The 21,512-nt window shown below is 41.0% G+C and overlaps 1 protein-coding gene across 2 annotated transcripts in view; it reads left to right on the top strand.

Annotated features, from left to right (window-relative positions):
- The window catches only part of FBLN1 (fibulin 1), a 75,194-nt gene that overhangs the window by 21,831 nt on the left and 31,851 nt on the right, over nucleotides 1-21,512 (top strand). For both annotated transcript variants that reach the window (XM_041398862.1, XM_041398863.1), the window contains exons 4-14: nucleotides 4,468-4,639; nucleotides 7,103-7,162; nucleotides 8,896-8,997; nucleotides 10,586-10,723; nucleotides 12,799-12,936; nucleotides 14,376-14,519; nucleotides 15,352-15,480; nucleotides 15,979-16,104; nucleotides 17,237-17,356; nucleotides 18,204-18,335; nucleotides 19,477-19,600. In XM_041398862.1, the coding sequence (XP_041254796.1) occupies nucleotides 4,468-4,639; nucleotides 7,103-7,162; nucleotides 8,896-8,997; nucleotides 10,586-10,723; nucleotides 12,799-12,936; nucleotides 14,376-14,519; nucleotides 15,352-15,480; nucleotides 15,979-16,104; nucleotides 17,237-17,356; nucleotides 18,204-18,335; nucleotides 19,477-19,600 (1,385 nt within the window). The remainder of the gene's footprint in view (nucleotides 1-4,467; nucleotides 4,640-7,102; nucleotides 7,163-8,895; nucleotides 8,998-10,585; nucleotides 10,724-12,798; nucleotides 12,937-14,375; nucleotides 14,520-15,351; nucleotides 15,481-15,978; nucleotides 16,105-17,236; nucleotides 17,357-18,203; nucleotides 18,336-19,476; nucleotides 19,601-21,512) is intronic.

Genomic DNA, 21,512 nt, shown 5'->3' with positions numbered 1-21,512 from the left:
TATTATTTCACCCTTTGTGTCAATATTTTGAAGGGCTCTGAGCAGATGAACAAGGAGTGATTGTGAGGACTCTGCAGATCCAAATGCTTGTTACCAAAGATAGGATTTTAGCAGCAGTACTCTTTTAACTACATGCCATAGGACAGCTCTAAACCAGAATACAGCTCTTCAAGGAAACCCACTGACCCACCAACTGCCTGATGTTTCCCTATGTAGGTGTGCCAGCATGAGGAAGGAGACTTAATAGTGTTTTTGTAAATGACCAGACTTCTTTAAAGATGGCAGATTTTCATAGTTGACAGTTTTATTATTAAAAAATTGGATTGGGTCTTGACCTCTGGCTCTGAGAAGAAGTGGCTCAGCACAGCTGTCACGTAGCTGCTGTCCTTCCCCTGCAACACACAGTGCAGGAGGGCTGTGCTGGCCTCAGAACACACTTCAGCCTTGTCTGATGGAGTGTCAGCTGCCATTACAGCTTGCTGGTATTTAAAATTTACAGGTGATTGTGGGGTAATGCCCTGAGCCTGTGTTCTTTCCCTGTTTAATTTACTGGTATAAACATAGTCTTTGTTAATTAATCTTTGTGTCACATTCTGTCCTTCCACTCCCTAACAGGAACATCCTACGCTTAACAGCTTCACTGAGGCAGGGGTACCTTTGAAGGTAGTCTCTGGTCCATGGTGGACATAGGTGGCTTATGATCCAATATCAGTGAACAATTCATCACTTCTTCTGTTGAATACATTTTGAATTTGATCACCTTGAGACATACAATGTCTGGAAGTTGTGCCTTGCTGTGGTAAACAAACTTGAATCTCATTTTGCCTAAGTTGGTCCATTTTTTTTAATCTTAGGTCATGTATTTTGGATCTTCTTTGTCTTCTTCAAGGAAGCAGAAAGAATGATTTAGTAATTCAATTAGTAGGATTAATTGCAGCCCTTTGCAGCAAATGAAGCAGCAAATCTTTCCTTTGAATCCAAAACTTGGGATTGGGAAGAAGATAAAAAGACCATATCTCAAAAACATTTGCCTTTTTTTCACACATAAAGGCAATAGGCATAGAAAATGATGGGCAGAATTTTCTCCTCTCATTGTTTGGAATCTTAGTTTTTCTAGCTTTGGAAGAAAAAGAGATGCAAAATGAATGATTAATCTTTAAAATCTTATCAAAAGAAAGCAATCAATTTCCAGATGCAGTGCAGGTACACAAGATGTAGAAATTATTTTCTGGAAGTTTGTATCACAACAGCCTTGCAGAAAGGAGTGCAGCTTCTAGAAATTTGACCACCTTTAAGGTACTTGAACATTTTCCCCAAAATTTGGCATAGGTAATTTCCAAAGGTTGAGATCTGTCCTTGTCTCAAAAGTTTTGCCATGAATACTTTGGTTGTGTGTAATAGGTGAGCACAAAAATTTTATTGCTTTGGACTGTTGAAAATATTTCTAATTTTTAATTTTTGTTTAGCTCTTTAAGAGTTCTGGAAATTTCCTCTGAGTTATTAGTGGGTTTTTGGTTAGCATCTAATGGATTTCAGCAAGGGAGAGACCTCTTGTGGACAGATACCAAAAGCAGTGTTACTACAGGGCTCACACCAAAACTGGCTTCAATCTGAACATAAATAATAAGAAATATTGTAAAAGTATTGTAAACTTTACATATTCAAAAGACCTTATTAATCTAAGAAACCTTAGACCTTATTAATCTTCATGTGCTTCCTAATCACACCGAAAATTATATCTTCAAATTCCTCACATGTAACTTTACTCCTTTGTTCCTTGCTGTGAGAAGGCAGTCAAGGGAGCACAGGACTTGAGGCAGGACACAGCTGTCTACTCTTATCTATTCAAATAGGAGGAGCAAGGCGTGGCTTGGAAGCTGCATGGGATTTTGCTAATGCCAGAGGGGGCAAAGTTTGATATTATTATATTTTTGATAGTATTATTGGGGTGACTTAAGAAGCAGAGGCCTAAAGGCAGTGAAAGGGTAGAATAGCAACTTGATTTTTGGTCATCACTACGGTCTGCAGAGGAATCTTGGCTCTGACCCCTAGAGCACCTCCTCCCTTCTCCTTCCCCACTGACCTCGCTGTCTCCATGTTGTTTCCCTCACACGTTCTCACCTCCTCCTCTTCCCTGTCTGGAATTAAAACTGCCCCACTCTCTTTGTTTTGATTTTCTTCTTAAATATGTTATCACAGAGGCGTTGCCATCATCTCTAACTGGCCCAGCCTTGGCCAGTGGCATGTCCCTCTTCAGAGCCATGAGGGATTGGCTCTGCCAGACATGGTGGAAGCTTCCAGCAGCTTCTCACAGGAGCCACCTTTGGGGCTCCCCCACTACCAAAAACCAGGCCGTGAAAACCTGTTAAGAAAACCCTTGACACTTTCCGTCTCTGGATCATTTTGGCTGAGGTGTAGAAACATAAATTTTTCTCATTATCAAGAAGTTAAATCAAGGTACATCATGCACAGTTAGAATAAATACGGGTTGGAACAAATGGTTCAGGGCACACAGTTTTGTTAGTTGAAGATGCAGTGTCTTAGAGATATTGCAAGATTTAGCAAGTTCTGTACTTGAAATTTCACACGAGCTGGAGGCAGAGGCTTTTCAAATGGCAGCTTAGCCTGAAAGAAATAAGGAACTTAATGCTGTTCAACAGTTCAAAAAAGGGCAAAATTGATGATCACTCTTCAAAAAAATTCAGAAGAAACTCTGTAACTCCCAATATGAACATCCTGTGACAAGATAAAGAAGTGGACTGAGTCTTCCAGCAGAAGCCAGTGAGGGTGCCAGAATTACATAATACCAGAATTTGTCAAGGCATCAGCCTATTCAATAACTTAAATAAGATTTGCTTATCAAAAATATGCAGGTTCAGTCAAGTAATGAATCTTTAGCTCACTTTCATATTTGTCTTCTAATTTATGGTTGGGAAAATTAAAAATTAACAAATTTATTGTCACACATTTAAGAACTTTGAGAAGGATGCCTCAGGGAATTGCTTGATATGTTAGAATAAATATTGCGAAATGTTTCAATCATCAGGCGTTTATTTCTAAAGTCGTCCAAAAAAGCCAGAAAAGATGGAATTATCCCAGACATAATAGGATGAAACTGGAGCATCTGCCACTGGATGGAAGTAGTTGGAGGAACTAGTAAAAAAAGTAGGTAGTAGGAACCATCTCCAAACAAGGGTAAATAAGGGAAAACATGTATCCTGGAGACTGGGAGGGCATGAAAACAGATTCCAGGAGATGAGGCCAGGAGAGAGGAGTTCCAGCCCTACAGCAGTCTGCAGCACAGAAAAGTTTCTGTTGTGTCCTTAAGGACTTCCTACAAAATGGAATACTTGCATACTTCAGGATGCTGTTACTGTCTTGACTTCACGCTGCTCTAAGTTTTAAAAGCGCCTTTCAGTTCAGTAGAGGGAGAGAAACATGTAATTCTTTACAAGGGAAAACTTAGAATATAGGCAGGGATAGACATCTCAACGTAATGCAAAGCATTTCATAGCTGCCTTCTTTTTAGCAGTGTGTTGCTTAAAGCACCAAACTATAGAAATTTATTTGAAAGTTTAGTTATTTTATATTCCATCTGTTCTGTCTAATGGTGCAGGCAATTTCCTTCAAGAAAAATGGAGTCTGGAAGACTAACAAAACTAATAAAAAAGCTTAAATCTGCTTTCATGTGACAGTAGCAACTGGCAGACACCAGTTCCAGAGAACCAAACACTTTAGCTGCTTTCTGACAGCAAGGCAGAAAACTGGATGAATCAGCAGCATCTTCTCAATTTAAAATAAAGGAAGCCTCCACAGGATTAACCTGTCCGGTCCTTGCTTCTGTGGTGCATTCCAGGGCTGCAGTTCAGCAGGTCCTGAAGAGCCAGATCCAGTGTTGCTCCTGGAAACCATATCAGGATGGTGATGCTTTTATATAATGTCTGGCCATGCTTTTCAGAGCAAAAGAGCTCCTCTCTCAGCTACTAACACAAACCTTGGACAAGGTGTGTTTGTTCATTCAGGGAGGAAAGTGAGCAAGCAGCACAAGTCAAACTGAGCCTGCACTTCGTTGAATGTATCCCATCTAAATTGAACTGGACACGAAGGGAAAGCAGGGGTGTAAAGAATTCTGACTTCTGGCTGGTGTTTGAATCCAGGCTGTGAGGGCAGGGAGTAATGAAATCCCATGTATGGGCAGGGGGTTTTGTGGTCCTCCACATCAGCTTGCACACACCTTCACACATACACAGTGTTTCTGAGAAATTGAACCTAGGTTCTGTGCTTGGCCAGATGCAGAGCTCATTGAACTCCACAGCAGGTTCAGAAATTCGAGCCCAAGTACACCAGGAGCTCTTGAAGAGTTTGTAGAAAATTTTCCATCAGTACCAAGGTGAGATAACTACTGACACCATTGTCAAAGCTCACATTGCTTTGACTTTGTTAATATTTTCATTTTCTTTTTAACAGACGTGTTGTTACTGCTGTTTGCTGGGGAAGGCTGCCCAAGTTCAAGGACAGAGTTGTGAGCCCAACCCAAAGATAGGATATCAGTGTGGAATTGTCTTCAGAACTTGCTGTGGGAAAGGTGAAGAAGGCATTGATCTGTCCATCAGTGATTATGCTCCTAAGAAAGAGCCAGGTACTTTATTGCATACTTAAAAGAGTGAGACACAAAATGATACAGGGTACAAGGAGTGTTTTCATTTTAAATTATTTCTGTTGGAATTCCTCTAATTTGACATCTCATCAGAGTAATTTAATGATGCATATTTTGGAGCTCATTTTTTTGGCTAGTAACAGCTGAAAGGCTGTTGTTGAAAATAAGAGGTGGAAAGAGGTCAGTTTCTGGTGTCAGAACTTAAATGTACAAGAGCTTATTTTGGCAACTAATGATATTACTTTGGAAGCTGAATATAAGCTATTAATTTTAATGGCATTTTTCCCACTGACAAATGCTTAATTAAAATGAAAATCAACAAACAATTCTTTGAATTGTGTTGAAAAGCTAGAGGGCCTTTGCCAGCTCAGCAGAATGAAAATGTTGCCATTATGTAAGAGGCAAATACCCACAAACCAGAGGGATTTGAAATGCCTGGACTGCCTGGGACAACTGAAGATCACCAGGAAATGTGGAAACTGTTTCTTTTGATATTACCAAAAAAAGAGGGCAGCAGCTCCTGACCCTTCTCCATAGCTAGTCCACAGAGCTGAAGAGGATGAATGGGTACAGACTGACCCTTGTAGACTCCCATTTGTTTGGGGTTTTTTTTCCCCCCTTTTTCACTTAGACCTGAAACTGCAGACAAGTCATGCTGGGTGGTGCTGCCTCCCTCATGGGCTGCTGAGCACTGAAAACATTCCATCTGGCTGGCAGATCACAAGCAACAGATTTTGGGGGACATCATCCCAATCAATCATTTAAATCACAAAAGCTTGCACTGATCTGCTTGAGCCAGCATGTTGTCAGAGTTGTTCCAGGTCTTTCCAGCCTGGCTTTTCTCAGTGTCCCCCTTATGAGGTAACATATGGAAATGCCTTTTGGGCAGCTTCTCTGTGTGTGCTGTTGTCTCAGGAGGGGAATTTCCCATGCCCATTAGCACTGGACTTGTAGATCCCTCGCACTCAGACATCTCTGCTAATAACAGAAATTTGCATACTCAATGTACCTGCATGGCATGAGAACTATGCCATTATGAGAACTGAGAGCATGGCAGAGTATTTCCCTGCTTGCCTTTGTGGGTAAGTGACGCACACAACAATCATTGGTGTGGTTAATGTGGCACACATAAGAGCCACTGCGCGTTGCAAAGCTGGGGCAGTGTCCATGAGCAGGGCAGGACAATGTTCTCATCACTCAGCTAAGAAACAAGCAGGTGTTTGAACATACATCAAATAACCCTATGGACAATAAAAAATGCCTGCAGAAGGGCAGAGCTAACAACACAAACAGACACTTTGGCTCGTTGTGAAGGGGAGATGAGGCTCCATTTTGCAAGGCAGGTTTTTGCACTAGAACCTTGTGTTTGTTGTGCCACAGCAGTGCATGAAGGGCATTCTGCTGCAGGGGAGAGGCAAGCTGGCTCTCTGAGTCACATAAAGTGTTGTCCACAGGTCAGACTTGATGGTCTTGGGGGTCTTTTCCAACCTAATTAATTTTGTGATCTCTGGCATTGTGTCCCCAGAGACCTGTACCAAACACAACCAGACTTGAGCAAACTGATTCCATCAGATTGTTCTGCATAACTGAGATGTGCCCCTATGGCTTGAGGGCTCAGTTAACCAACCCAGCCTCGTGCCATTGCACAAACACTGCTTTTACATCCTCTGTGCACCACTTGCTTGTAAGTGACTGCTGGAGGAATGGGCTCATGCACAGTCACTGAAACAAGCCCACGTTTCCAAGTCAGTAAGCAGAGTATTTTGAAATTGTGTTTTTACACACTACCAACCTACCTTTGCCCCTGTGTTCAGAGTGGTGGGTTTGGAGAAAGTCCATTAGCTGGTTCTGTGGGGAGGCAGTGGGTTCAGGATGTGTTTGGCCCTTGCATGTCCTCACATGGAAAGAATGGACTCTTGGAATTTGTACATGTGGCAGGAGTACCACAGAACAAAACTTTTTAATGTATATAAGTACATTTGAAAGAATGCTGTATGTGCTCAAAAACTTAGGTGTGGAGTGCTTTTTAATGAAGTCTAAATAAATAACTGAGGTTAATCTGATTCTCATTAAATCTCTGAGTACCCCAAGCTACTATAAAGTCAGTGGAAGCCAAGCATGCCTCAACAACGTGACTTATGAAAATGAGGTTAAGCTCTGGTTAAAAGCCTGAGACTAAGAACTTGTGTTTGAAAATATCAGTCCATATGTAATCTATGATCACAGTGTGACTTTCATATTGAATCAGTCAGATGGAAAATGCCCCATAGCCATGAGCATTTGAATGTCAAATCTAAGAAATAGCTGTAAAATATATAAATAATGCTTTTTAATTTTGTTCAGATTTGTCCAAAACCCTGGTGTGAGTTCCATCCCAAGCACACAGTGTTTTACCTTGAGAAGAAAAGTGCTTTCTCCTCTAATGCCTAGCTCTCCTCTTTTTAGTTGAAATTTCAAAGGAGGAACTAGACCAAGAAGATCCTTATCTGCATGATGGCTGCAGAGGTGAGTCAGGTGCCTAGTCCTGCTGGCCAGCTCTTTTGTGATTGCTTTCAATAAAGTGAAGCCAAATTAGATCTAACCAAAGCCCTTTGCCTAGCACAGTTATGGGTGAAAAAAAAGGACAAAAAAAAAAAAAAAAACCAAACATGAGGAAGAGCCTTTCCAAGGAGTAATGGGCCATTATGTGATGCCTAAATAGTGCCCAAATACAAGGGAGGCATTGTCTCTCACAGTGCAGTCCATCTTATCCAACTGAAGCTGAGACAATACATTTAACTTGTACTTAACTTCTAGTGGGTAATACCTCAGAAGTGTCACCCTTGAACCTGTGGAGTACTTTGGATTCTTCAGAATATGGTGATCCTACATTAAATATGTGCATCTTTTATTCTTCTCTTGGTATTTGAATATCAGGGTGTTTGAATGTGAAATTAAACTTGTTTATGTTTGAGATGCAGCACCTGAAAAAAGGAAGACAAAAGTGGCTATTGTTCTGATTAGTTATGCTGCTCTGCCTCCTTGGAAATGTGCATTTAGAATATTGCTGTGCTAAGTATTCTGATTTATTGCTTGTCACATATGATTTACATGTCCATAAACCTAAACCAACAGTGATTCATTGTTTTCTGCCAGTATTTCAGAACTCAGAAATGTATTTAGGATAAAATAAATTTAATAGGCTTTTATTCCAGTTGAAAAATTATTTACTGTGCTCCATGTTTTACAGCTGTTACACTCTGGAGAGAGTGAGAATACCTACCAGGTCATTAGTGAACCAGAGTCAGCAGTGCCTCTCCTCCTTGTCTCCAGTAGCTAATTAGAGGAGATGACATAGAAATATGTGTTACATATTTTCTAGCATTATTTCTTCATGTAATCAGTTGTTGTTTTTCTCAGTTAATCAGCTGCCTGCAGGAGATGGATTGGTATTGCTAATTGCCAATTGGTGGTTCTGTCTGCAGTATATTTTCTGATAAACTTGGCATGTCAAAAGTACTTGTAATTTCCTGAACTTTAACAGGGGAAACTTAAATTTCCTAGGCAATGGAACTTCCAGCAATTTGTTTTGGAGCTCCTTCATGTTACATGGGGAAATTAATTCTGTTCTTCCAACACTCCCACTAGAGATGTTACTGTGTCAGGATGGAGCTCGCAGTATTAGCAGAGATTCAGAGAGCAGAGGCTGTTGACCTCAATTACAAAACTATGCTTCCACCTAATTTTCAGTGATGCATGAATGGCCCTGTTCTCATTAGAAATTGTTGTACTTAAAAATGTATTTATAACGTATTATAGCTTAAATTGCTCATATGGATTGTGCCTATCTCACACCTTTTGTTTAATGCCTATCCAGCTATTCTAAAAAACAGGACTTGGGTTCTGTTTGTACTAAGTATAACTGCAGCCTTACAACAAATATTTGTTGTTGGAAGTATATAACCTTTTCTCTGTTTTTAGAATATGAAACTTTTTTAATATTAATTTTTATCTTAACAAGGTCAGAAAAAGTTTTCTTAATGATAAGCCAAATGTTGTGTAAATTCTCTGTAGTATTCTCTATTTGTCAGAATAACCCTTCTTTTATTACTTTTTAGAGCTTTCAGTGCTTAGCCCTTTCTTTTGTATATGTATTAACTTCTTTTCTAAATAAGTCAAGTATGCTGTAAATTAATGGTTTGTTTCAGTTCATGTGAAGAGCCCCTTAATTACATGAGGCCTTTTAACATCTTCATTAGGTGGTGGTCCCTGCTCTCAGCAGTGCAGAGACACAGGATCCAGTTATGTCTGCTCCTGCTTTGTTGGCTATCAGCTCCAACCAGATGGTATCACCTGTGAAGGTAAAAGAAATTAAAGCCCTTGTTTTGATTATAAATATTCTCGTTTTAAAAGAGCAAGAATAGCTACAAAAATACCCAGAGAGAAGAGAGCAGAATATGCTTATGTCAGCTGGGGAAAGAGGTGAAATCATAAAAAGTTTATTTGAATGGAGTGTTGAAGTGAGAATTGTGGGAAAATGAAGTTAAGAGAGGGTCAGTGGAAAAGGTGGAGAATTTAGAATGAAGAAGAGGCAGAGTTTGAATTTGTTGTTGTGAGAAAAACCAAAACAGAACACCTATTCTCTCTTGTAAAAGTGGATTGTTATTGACAAGACAGACAAAATAGAGTAGGATTCTTTAGCTTGTTAGGGACACAACTGACAGAAAGGATTAATGTTCTGGACTCCATGAGTGGCATGGCAATTGTCAAGGAAGGATTGTTAGTTTCTCCTGGAAGAAGATCTGACTCTTCCTACATCCCTGAGTGTGGTCAGGCACTGCCCAGGCTCCCCAGGGAATGGTCACGGCCCCAAGGCTGCCAGAGCTCCGGGCGCATTTGGACAATGCTCTTAGGCACAGGGGGGATTGTTTGGGTGTCTGTGCAGGGCCAGGGGTTGGACTCGATGATCCCTGTGGGTGCCTTCCAAGTCAGTATATTCTAGTCTGTGGCATCAAATGAAGTGGGCTGGGACAGAGGTTGCATTTGGCTTCAGGCATGTGCAATGTGCCATTTGGCTCTGAGCTAGTGAGCCCAGGCTCCCTGTTGCTGAGGGATATGAGCCCTTCCAGGGCATAGTTCACCTTGCCCATCCTGCATAGCTATCCAAGGATAACAAGTGTTCCAGATGAAGAGTGCCTTTGTCTGTCAGTGACTGTACTTAAGTACCTCAGATACAAATTTCAGAATATAAAATAAATATTGATGATTGGTAAGATTAACACTAACCTAGTTGGACATATAAAAAGGAAGATCTTTTATATTTAATACACATGGATGACAGATTTTCTTACACATTCAAAGTAAAAATGAAAAAGAAATTCACAAAGGAAATGTCTATCAGTAGCTGTGAAGTAGAAAGTCACAGCTTGGCTCAGAGAGTCCCTCAGCTGTTGGTGGGATGCAGAGCAAGGGGAGGATTTCTGTCTCAAAGTTTGCTTCATTCATATAGTCACTATAATCTGACCACGAAATCACTGAGGTTGGAAAAGACCCTAAAGATCTTCAAATCCAACATAAACCAAACACTGCCAGCTCCACAGCAGACCATGTACACACATCCTAGCTGTAACAGCTTTAGACACATCTGGAGACATCATCGACTACTAGACTCAATCAGATGATGTTGTGTCTTTGCTCTCACTCAGTTAAACTTCCTCTTCTTAAGTACAGTGTATCAGCAAGTCCTGGTACCAACAGGGTCCAAATGTCTTTGCTGGCTCATGCCCTGGTGACAGCTGTGTAGCAGGATGTGAACGTGAGGCCAAATTCACACCTTTGAATTCAGAGGAATGCCTGGTTGGAGGTGTGCCCACAGCTAGCCTTCAACCTGGTCTCTTCCCAGGGATGTCATGCTTCTTATTTACTCTCAAATAATTTTGCATATTGTAGATATTAACGAATGTATCACTGGGACACACAACTGTGGGATTGGACAAACCTGTGTCAACACATTGGGATCCTTCCGCTGCCAGCGGGACACGAGCTGCGGAACTGGTTACGAGCTGACAGATGACAGTCGTTGTAAAGGTATGTCCCGTGCAGAGAAACCAGAACCTTCCAGGCTCAAGTTAAAAACTAAGCACGTCATCATGTCATGCTCTTTGGCCTTTGGTAAATGAGACACACACGCTTCAAGGACAGCAGTTTTTCCGCCTCGCAAAAATCCAGGTCATGCTGTGGGCTGCTGCAAAGAATTCCAGGAGAGATAACTGTATTTCACACTGGCAGTTTGTGTTGCATGTTAGGAGATGATCTGGGGACTAAAACAGGTGATTACCAAATCCCTGAACTCACACTATACACAATACCCTGGAGATTATTTTTGGCTAGCTCCAGTCTGGTCTGTGGGATTGATTGCTCATTTGTGAGTGGAGTGCCCAAGTCCTGTTCTTGGAGCATATCTAATGGTTTAGGTGCACCTGAATGAACCAAGTTTGCACATTCTGGAGTGTGAAAAAAAGTGTGGCAAGTGGAGGAACCAGACGATTCAGTTTGAAAATGTGAAGGCGGAGGCATCTTTAGAAAAAGAAAGCAAGCTTTTATCCTTAGGAGGTTACAAAGGGATTAAATTTTTAATGACAGCATTCCTAGGGATTTAAAAATGTAAAGGGGTTAAAACCACTATTCAGCTAATCAAGAACAAAAAAAAAGTTACTTATTTCAAGTTCCATCTAGCTTAAAGAATGCTCTTATGTGCATCTGTAACTTCACCTGGCATGCTGCCTTTACAGAGATTTAAATTAGCAGCAAACTCCAGCTGATGTGGAATTGGTTTTCACCATGAGAAAGTCTGTTCCCCCTAAGCTTGGACTGGTTTATAAGTAAATTAACTCAACCAAAATTTTAGGTAAAGTTTTACTGTAGGAACTTATCAGTGATGAATAATAAATAGATTGAATAAAAATAGCTGATGAACAAACTCCAATGCCAAACCTGCAGAACATCATGCAATGTTTTTGAAAGTATCATGGTGTAACTGTGATCCCTTTGAAGTAACATTTCCATTGGTTTGAATGACATTTAGGCCATCAAATAGCTTACTGGCAAGTATTAACATATTTCTATGTTGGAAAAAAGGAGTACAGATAGTAAATTATACCTGCAGCTAATGTTAGAAAGTTCTTATCTGGGTAAGATATGTTAATAATGTTAATAATTAATGCTGTGTTAATAGAGATAAAAATAGTAATGTATGGTTTTTAAATGCCAAGTGACATGACTGAGCTGTGCTACATGTAGAACCCTGCTAAACCCAGTTCAGTATTAACCCAACCCAAACTTCAAATGGTTTCCACACTCATTTTTTAAGTCCCACAAAGCTCTAGGGCTGCTGTTGTATCAAGTGCATGAATGAGAAAGATGAGGTATCCTTTTGCTGAAGAGTTCTGTATTTTGATAACTTTAGGAGAGTTCATCCCATTGCCAGTTGGCAAACATTAAATTTTAGTTGCTGTATGTGGACAGGACTACATTTGTGAGTGAAACCTTATTTGCTGTTGTCTCCTTTATCTGCTTTACGTGAATAACAATCCAGAAATATTCACTCTCTATTCTGAACTGGAGTAGAATATTAACGTAAGCAGAAGTCATATTTATGTGCATTTTAAAGCAGGGTAATGCAGGGATATTGCAAGCCTTAATATGGATGGGAATCAAGGCCAATTAATTCACTTATGAAAGAAATGAACAATATGTGCATTAGATCTAAAGCTAAAATTAAAATTGCACTTGGATAATTAAATCTTCCTGACTTCAAATCCCAGCACACTGCTGAATCAAGGCTGAGCCGTGCTGAATGTGATGCTTTAGGTACTCTGTAATGGTTTTGAATCATTTAGTTGTGAAAACTAAACTTGTAAAGCATAATATGCACAGACACCCCCTATGTATAATATTAATAATGAAATGGTAAAAAAATCTTAACCTACCTGGTTTTACTGTAATCCTTTTTTGAGGTAATCAGATTGATCCTGGATCACAGAATTCCAGGAAGGTATGCTGAGGATTAATCTATGTGATGATTTTAATGATGTCTTATGTTTTAAATGTAATGGAAAAACCTGTCTACTTCCCGCTAACAGTTTTTTTTTGTGATGTACCAGATATTGACGAATGTGAGACTGGTACTCATAACTGCCCCCCCGATTTTATCTGTCAGAATACTCCAGGATCTTTCCGCTGCCGACCCAAGCTACAGTGCATGAGTGGGTTTATACAAGATGCACTAGGCAACTGTATTGGTAAGGCTTGTTCTTGTCTTGGGGAATGCTCACATCTTGCCTGGGAGAAAAGTTGTAGTTTCAGTGGGTAGGTTCTGAACTGCTCAAGCCGTTCTTCATCTGTGTGTGCATTGCTCTTTCCTTGATCCCACAGGTAAGAGTGACAGGTGAAAGCCATTTAAATAAAAGACTTAAATGTTAGGTCTCTATTTTAAATAAGATTGCATTGCCTAAGGTGGTGGTTAGCTGCTTAAGTCTTTGGGTGTTTTATCAGAAACAAAATTTGTAAGAAAAAATTGTCATTTATTTTATCTAACCCTATCCAAAAGGTTTTAGCCAAAGGTTTGTGTAGAAAGCTGTTATTATGGCATCCTCTGGAACACCCTTTGATATTAGTCTGCTTGGTTTTACAGGCATGTAGGTCTTTCCAGACCTGTCCCATGTTATAGCCCATGAAGAATCTTACTGTGTATGAGAAAGATAGGACAGTTATACCATACTGTAGAGAGGAGTTTAAAGACTGACGACAATCTTGTCAGGCCAATGCCTTGTTTCCAAGACTCCCCAAAACCAGAATTATAGCCTTCACATAAATGCATTAAAATTACTGGTTTCCAGCAGAGTTTATACGGATTTGTCTAATGTGACCTACAAATCTATCAGTTATTCCCTTGAGTATTATTTTCAAGTCTCAACTCAACTTTTAATTCCCCCATTGGCATAGCAAGCCTTGGACTTGTGGAACTGGCCGAGCAGCAGCAGCTGCCAAGTTGCACTCATTATCAGCCTCTTCTTCTCCTGTAGTGTTGAAATCTGACACTGGAAACAGACTGAAAACAAAACTGCAGCCTTTAAAACGAGGGGGGCCAGTGCCTGTGCACAGCAAGCCCTTTGCAAGCACACGCCTGCCACAGGTAGTGCCAGGTCCATGGCAGCTTTTGATTAACTTGCTGTCATGGACATCAGTAAAGCCACATCAATTTGCAGCAGCAGTAGTTATGGGCTGTAAAATGCATTTGCTCAAAACATTTAGGCAGTTTCACAGCCTGACTTTATGCACTGGGAATCAAACACTGCTCTGTGCGGAGCTGAGGGGGTTTTGTTGTTGGATTTGTGACTCTGATCATCATGTAGAAGCTAAGAACTCCATCAGAACACACAGACTGAAGCAGAACTGGTTAAGATGGTGAACTGAACTGCTGATCAGCTCTTTGTATGCTTAGGCTTTTAAAGGCTTTGAAACAAATACAAGTTATATAACAAATTTTCACTGCTTTTCAGTGGTATCTATGGCTTTTATACCTCCCCGGTCTTCACTCTGGAAGAATTGTAACAGTGAAGCTAAAATGTCATAAGTAGTTGTCTTCTCCCACAGGGAAAACTTTTCTCTGAAGGGTTACATAATGAGAGCATCTTACCTTAAACCTCAGAAAGAGTTACACTGACTTGTGCTCTTGTAGATATCAACGAATGCCTGAGTACCAACATGCCGTGCCCAGCTGGCCAGATCTGTATTAACACTGATGGCTCCTTCACCTGCCAGAGAATCTCACCCAGCTGTGGCCGAGGTTACCATCTCAATGAAGATGGAACAAGATGCGTAGGTGAGTGATACTTCTTTCTTTCTTTCTTCTTTGGGAAGAAAAAGCAGTTCTAAGAAAATAACTCACATAAATAATTTATGTTTACCAGTTTCTTGCGCTTTGTCCAGGTTTTTATCATTCCCACAGTCAATTCTTGATCCTGTTCTTTCCCTCATGGCAGTTCCAGCAAGTGAAGAATGACAATCATCCACCCTCTGTCCTTCGTAAAACTCAGGAAACCCTACATTTTGAGAAGAGGAGTAATTGTTATCAGCCCCCATAAATGGCATTGGCTGTGACTGCATCAGTGGAACAATGCTGTGTGGTCCCAAATCTCCTTAGTACAGGGAGATAACACAAGGTCAACTTAATGCCCCACAGAAGCCATGCAAGTAACACTGAAAGACACAGATACCTTTGGCTGGCTTTTAACTGAGGTGGTTTTAGCAAAGACAGGCGTTTTTGTATGTGTTTTCATTTCTGTGAGTGGCTTATCAAAGCACTACTGATGACTGGATCTTAAACATCTTAGACTAGATGAAAATCTGATCCACAAATATGAGTATGCATAATGAAACAATTTTCCCCCTGAATTCCTCCAAAGATTGCCTGATTACTTAATTGTTTTCATCCCAAGTCCATCAACATTAAGGACACCTTAGAGCTAACCTGCTTTGGTACAAATAGTTTGGATTTGTGTCTCTGATCTTGTAAAACCTGAGAGCATGATAACATCTTGTTTTCGGTTTCAAAACACTTTATAACCACCAGAGGACAAAAAAATACGTTAACATGTTGCTCTTCTCTCAACATGCATAGTTAGAAGTGTACTTAAAATCACGTTTTGTTTTAGATGTGGATGAGTGCTCATCCTCCAACCAGCCCTGTGGAGAAGGGCACGTTTGTATCAACGCCCCAGGCAATTACCGCTGCGAGTGCAAGGCTGGCTACACCTTTGATGTCATCAGTAGGACATGTATTGGTAAGTTGCACCATCAACCTAAATACCTGCAGCCACAGCACTTACAAAATGATCCTGTGTAAAGAATGCTGCTGCTCTGTGCACAGCCTCTGTCATCAGAATGTAGAATTGACTGCTATATTATCTGGCTGACTCTAAAACCATATTAAAGAACTGCTGATACTTCAAAGGAAGTTGTATTAGTATTGTAACATGTTATCTGCTATCCTGTTAAAAAGTGAGGTTGTGAGAGTGTGTGTAACTGTTTTCTGTGATATTTTTATAAACACCAACAGCAAAAGATTCCTTTGGAAGATCAAAGCAACTTTCTCCTGTACAGATCTAATCCAATTATACTCTGGCGTGCTTCTAAATGAGCATTTTGAGGACTTCTTATCTCTTTAGTATGAAATTTAAATCTGGAAAATAACAATCAAACTCTTATAATCACATTCTTGTCCAGACTGGTATTGCAGTGAGCCAGCCAGTGCACAGAGCTCTCTGTGTTTGTCATTGCAGATATCAATGAGTGCAGGCGCTACCCAGGCCGCCTCTGCGCTCACAAGTGTGAGAACACTCCTGGCTCCTACTACTGCACTTGTACCATGGGCTTCAAACTTTCAGCTGATGGCAGATCCTGTGAAGGTACGTGTTGCCCTGTTCTTTTGAGTTCTTCTAAGCCTTCTGATGTTTACATTCTTGTAACGAACTTTCTTGCGGACTTTATGTAAATAATTAATTGTTTTGCATTCTTTTCTGGAGGAGGAGAAATTTGATGGACTGTTGGTTTGTCCAGTGTCATTGGAGAGGTGGCACTTTCACCCTCCAATCCACTGTCACTTTTGGAAATCTATAAATGTTACTCAGAATTAAACTTCCTTTCTTTTTTACCTTGGAGATTCCAGTGTCCACGTCATTCTATTTCATGTCCTAAAGTGACAGGTACGGCTGGCAGTGCTTTGGTTATGGAGTGTGAGAAACAGCTCATTGGTCTTTTAGCTGTTTTTTTTATTTTAGCTTGCAAGACTGCACTAGAATGGCATGAGAAAAAGTTACAGTGCAGTCTCTTTGATTACATAAGTGCTGCTGTGCTTGGTCAAGGCCACTGTAGCCGACAGCTTGAGTATATCACCCTTAGATGCATCATTTGACAGGAAAAGATGACACAACCTCAAGCTGCACCAGGGAAGGTTCAGTTTGGATGAATCAGGAAGAATTTCTTCCCTGAAAGGGTGGTGAGACATTAGAAGGGGCTTCTCAGGGAGGTGATGGAGTCCCCCTCCAGAGGTGTCCAAGGAATGCTTGGACATGGCACTCAGTGCTCTGGTCTGGGTGACAAGATGGGGATTGGGCACAGGTTGGACTCGATGGTCTTGGAGGTATTTTCCAGCCTGAATGGTTCTGTGATTCTGTGATGCAGAGGTGTATGGGTCTGCTTTTGCTGCACTCTGAAGGGTGATTCAACTTAATCAGGTTCAAAACCTTCAAAACCAGCCTTGCTGATATCCAGACACAAAAATGTAAGTGTTGGCCTAAAGATTCCCTCCCAGTCTCACACTTTGAAGTACAGGAGGAAATTATAGCACACTGCAAATTAACCTATACTGCCTGTTAAGTGTAACACACAGAGAGTCCCCTATTTCCAGGTTACTCAGTGATATGCACCATCCTTTTTTAATTAAAACAACTATCTTCCAAATTTTTGTCTTATTCCAGTATTAGGAGTGATGAATATTGCAATAAATTTGGGGTTCAGGTGTATAACTCTGCATTTCAGATTTGAATGAGTGTGAGAGCAACCCCTGTAGTCAAGAGTGTGCCAATGTGTACGGCTCCTACCAGTGCTATTGCCGCCGGGGATTCCAGCTCAGCGACATCGATGGCATCTCCTGTGAAGGTGAGCTCTGTGGTGCTGCAGGGAGAGGGTGGGTGGCCATTTCTTATTGTTCTGTAACAAGCATGAGCAATTCCATGTAGTTCTTTCATTTTAACATTTGAATCTCTTCTCGGTATTTTCTTTATTTTCTAACTGTATATAATGAAGATCTCCCGCCCATGTCCTTTTCTAGAAGCATCTCTTTGTATGTGTGGTGTCATTTTTGCTGTTTACACTGAATTGCAGCTTGACACACTATTGTAATTTGACAGAAATTTGTGTTTTTCCTGAGGAACTACCAGAATTTCTAGTCTTCAGCAAGTGGAGATATGAACATATTTATGTGTTACATATGTAATACATGATATTACTAGGTAATATTTTATATATCCTCTTTTTGTGGCTGGTTCTGAGCTAATGTGTTCTCAAATACAAGGAAGATGTGGGTGTGTCCTTGTGGACACGATCCTGAGCTTGGACTTAGGTCTCCAAGACTTACTAAAAAGTGAGGCCTTGGGCAGAACACCTAATTTTGATTTCCTTTTGTGAAAATAAGGATAAAACTATTCCTCTCCCTCCCTTTTACAAAGCACTACAATACATGTCATTGTAAAGTGCTTGCTCTTGTCCATTACTTTGTCTCTTGGGCTCTGACATATCTTTTAATTTTCTTCAGAGTTCCATTTATTCCTCAAAATCTTTGCTATTTAGATGTTGGCTAGAGCCACACCTGTCTGATGATCTTCTTCATTGCCCAGAAATTAGAATAATCAAATTGTATTTGAAGCTTATAGCAGGAGCACTGTATGTGTGCACTGGGCTGAATGTCACGAGCACATAAAAAATTAGTGGTGTTTTTTTCTTGCAGATATTGATGAATGTGCTTTGCCCACTGGAGGACATATCTGTTCCTTTCGATGCATTAATATTCCTGGGAGCTTTCAATGTACTTGTCCCTCCACTGGGTACAGGCTGGCACCCAATGCACGAAACTGCCAAGGTGGGTTCAATAACTGCAGGGAGACCTCACTGGATTGTGGAATTCTGACAAATTCTAGCAGTTTTTGTACTTAAAAAATGCCTTTCCTATGACGTGATAGGTAATGCAGTACACATCAGCTCGACATCTGAAGAAATAAGTATTTTATAATACATATACAGGAAATTTCGGTTACAAAGTAATTCAGTAGAGACTACTTTAAAAAACATTATTAAATAATTATAAAAATTTCTTACAATGAAGATTCCAATGGAGAAATGCTATGAGTTAATTTAGCCATTAAAAGGAAATATCCTGCTGTAAACATGTCAGCAAATATTTAGGTGTTGTCCACTTAGTGGCACTGCTGCTCTTCCTTTTCTTCTTGCTGGTTGGTTTGGTTTGTGTTCTTCTTTTTTGCTATTCTGTCCTCCCCTTGCAGTCCTGCAGTAATGTTTAATTGCACCCATGTTCTGTAGTACCTGACAGGATACTGGCCACATCTTGAGTGCTGTGTTCGGTTCTGGGCCCTCATTTTGGGAAGGACATTGAGATGCTTGAGTGTGTCCAGAGGAGGCAGTATACTGGCCACATCTTGAGTGCTGTGTTCGGTTCTGGGCCCTCATTTTGGGAAGGACATTGTTGAGATGCTTGAATGTGTCCAGAGGGAACAGTGAGGCTGGAGAGGGGCTTGGAACACAAACCCTGTGAGGAATGACTGAGGGAGCTGGGGGTGTTTAGCCTGGAGAAAAGGAGACTCAGGGGTGACCTTATCACTCTCTACACCTTCCTGAAAGGTGGCTGTAGCAGGTGGGGCTGGTCTCTTTCTCTTGGCAACACTGACAGAACCAGAGAGCAGAGTCTCAGTCTGCATCAAGGGAAATACAGGTTGGATATTAGGAAAAAGTTTTTATGCAAAGAGTGATAAAGTACTGGATTGGCCTGCCCAGGGAGGTGGTGGAGTCACCATCCCTGGATGCATTTAAAAAATGACTGGATGTGGCTCTCGGTGCCATGGTTTTGTTGAGGTGTTAGGGAATGGGTTGGACTTGATCTTGAAGGTCTCTTCCAACCTTGTGATTCTGTCATTCTGTCATTGTCTGGCACCTGCAAGGAGAGGAAGAGCCCGTGTTTAACCCATGCCCCTGTTCCCATTTGGCAGATATCGACGAGTGTGTTGCAGAAAGCCACAACTGCTCTTTCAATGAGACCTGCTTTAACATCCAGGGCGGCTTTCGCTGCCTGTCTTTGGAATGTCCCGAGAATTACCGCAAGTCGGGAGATACGTAAGTACCTTCTTCTTCAAGGTCAAACAGGTTTTTGATGGCATCATCTCCTCAATGTCATGCACTGCTGACTGAACACAGAGCAGTTTCTAGCAAATATGTATTGTGTGTGCAGGCCTGCCCTGTGTTTTGCACACACAAGTCTGGTTTCTTTCTCATGCTCCTCTTTCTAAGGAAAAAAGATACTCCCTTAAAAAATGCCATGTGTCAGTGGTTTGCACCATAATGATCTCCAGATCCATAAGCAGATACTCTCTTTCTGGCTCCCTTACAACACAGCCTGATAGGAGGGCTATACTGGGCTTTGAAATCCTTGGCTTTTATTTCAGAATCACACATAGTCTTTCCTTACCTTCACAGTTCAGCTGAAGGCTTCTTTTTAGCTCCCTCTCTGAATTCTCACCTGTACTGCTGCAAAGCATTGCGAGAATTTATTATTTTTGGTACCATTTAATTGAATCATAGACTGTAAAGGGGTTAGAATGGACCTTAAAAATCACCTCTCTCATGTACAGGGACATGTCCCACTTGACCAGTTTGCTTAAGGCCATATCCAAACTGCCCTTGAGCACTGCCAGGGTTGGGGCATCCATCTCACTGGCCAACCTGCTCCATTGTCTTACCACCCTCACAATAAAAAATTTCTTCCTAATATCTTACATAAATCTCCCCTCTTTCAATTTGTATCCAATTTTCACCCATATTAAAAACCCGGGAATCCTAGCAAGGGTGGTATATTAGCTGCAGCTCATAATTGTGTCTCTAACCTAGCTCAGAGATAGTCTGTGCATTCTGGTGTAGAAAACAGGAGACAGCTCTGGGAGGAGAGGCAGCTGGCAGCTCTTTTATACCCATCAAATTGAGCCAGCAGAGAGGAGAAGCTGCTGCAAACTCTCATTTGTGTAGCTAGAGTTTGTGGCTGGTGAAGGTGATGCTTTGCCTCCTGGCTGTGGCTTTCAGGCCACCCTGTACTCCAGCAATTCTTCCAAAGGCTGTTTCATGGTCCCCCCGTGTGTCCCGTACTCAGGTAAGTGTGTGCTCCACCAGCCAGGGAGGAAAGGTGACAAATCCCATTTGTTATCAGCCCACTATTGCTTTTCCCAGTCAGTGCTGGCATGGCCACCATCTGTCAGACAGACCTGAGTGCCTCCCCTGTAGAATGAAGCCAGCACTGATCTCCATCTCAGGGATTTTGTGGGGATTAGTTAGTTTGCATTTAAGCCTTAGTCTCTGAAATGTCATATAAGTGGCACAGCAGATGTATTTGATCAGAATGCTGGAGAGGAAGTTCATGGTGTAAACCCAGCTATTTATAAAGCAGGCTTGTGTTCTGGGAAGGGTAATAGGAATTGAATTTTAAATTAAATTTGTCACATCAGTGACCAAGCAGCGCCTCATGACGCAGATGTTCTCTTTATTTGTAAGACTGTGGGTTCATTGGTATCCTAATTTTTAAAAAAGTGAAAAAACTGCAATGGGCCACTAGGCAGAATTAGCAGATTTCTGCTCTTACATTCCTGCATTGCAGGGTTCAATTTATAAAATACATGTCATACACACATTCCATTCCATTTTCTCTCTTATCTGTATTTGACTTCATTGGCTATTTGAGCTATATGGGATCTTTTGGGAAAGCAGTAGAGTGTCTGAATGTTTTTCTGTGTCTAGGTTGTTGGGCTCTGTAATGGCTTTCTCTGCCTAACTCAGACCTACTCATAGGGTGAGATCCTTCTGATGTGCTCAGGCTATAATTAGGCTGAGTCAGACACAAATCCTGCAGCTGCTCAGTGAAATTCTAATTATTTTAATTCCTTCAGTTATTATCTTGTTGGATTTATTAGGTTTTTTTTTCAGCTACAGATTGCTGAAAAGATATTTGCATAAAGCAAAGAGAATGTGAGTTCACTGTTGT

The sequence above is a fragment of the Onychostruthus taczanowskii genome, unplaced genomic scaffold (assembly GCF_017590055.1).
Source record: "Onychostruthus taczanowskii isolate IOZ18803 unplaced genomic scaffold, ASM1759005v1 scaffold15, whole genome shotgun sequence".
Classification (NCBI taxonomy): Eukaryota; Metazoa; Chordata; class Aves; order Passeriformes; family Passeridae; genus Onychostruthus; species Onychostruthus taczanowskii.
The sequence above is the reverse complement of the archived record's forward strand: the minus strand, read 5'-3'. Positions and strand labels throughout refer to the sequence as shown.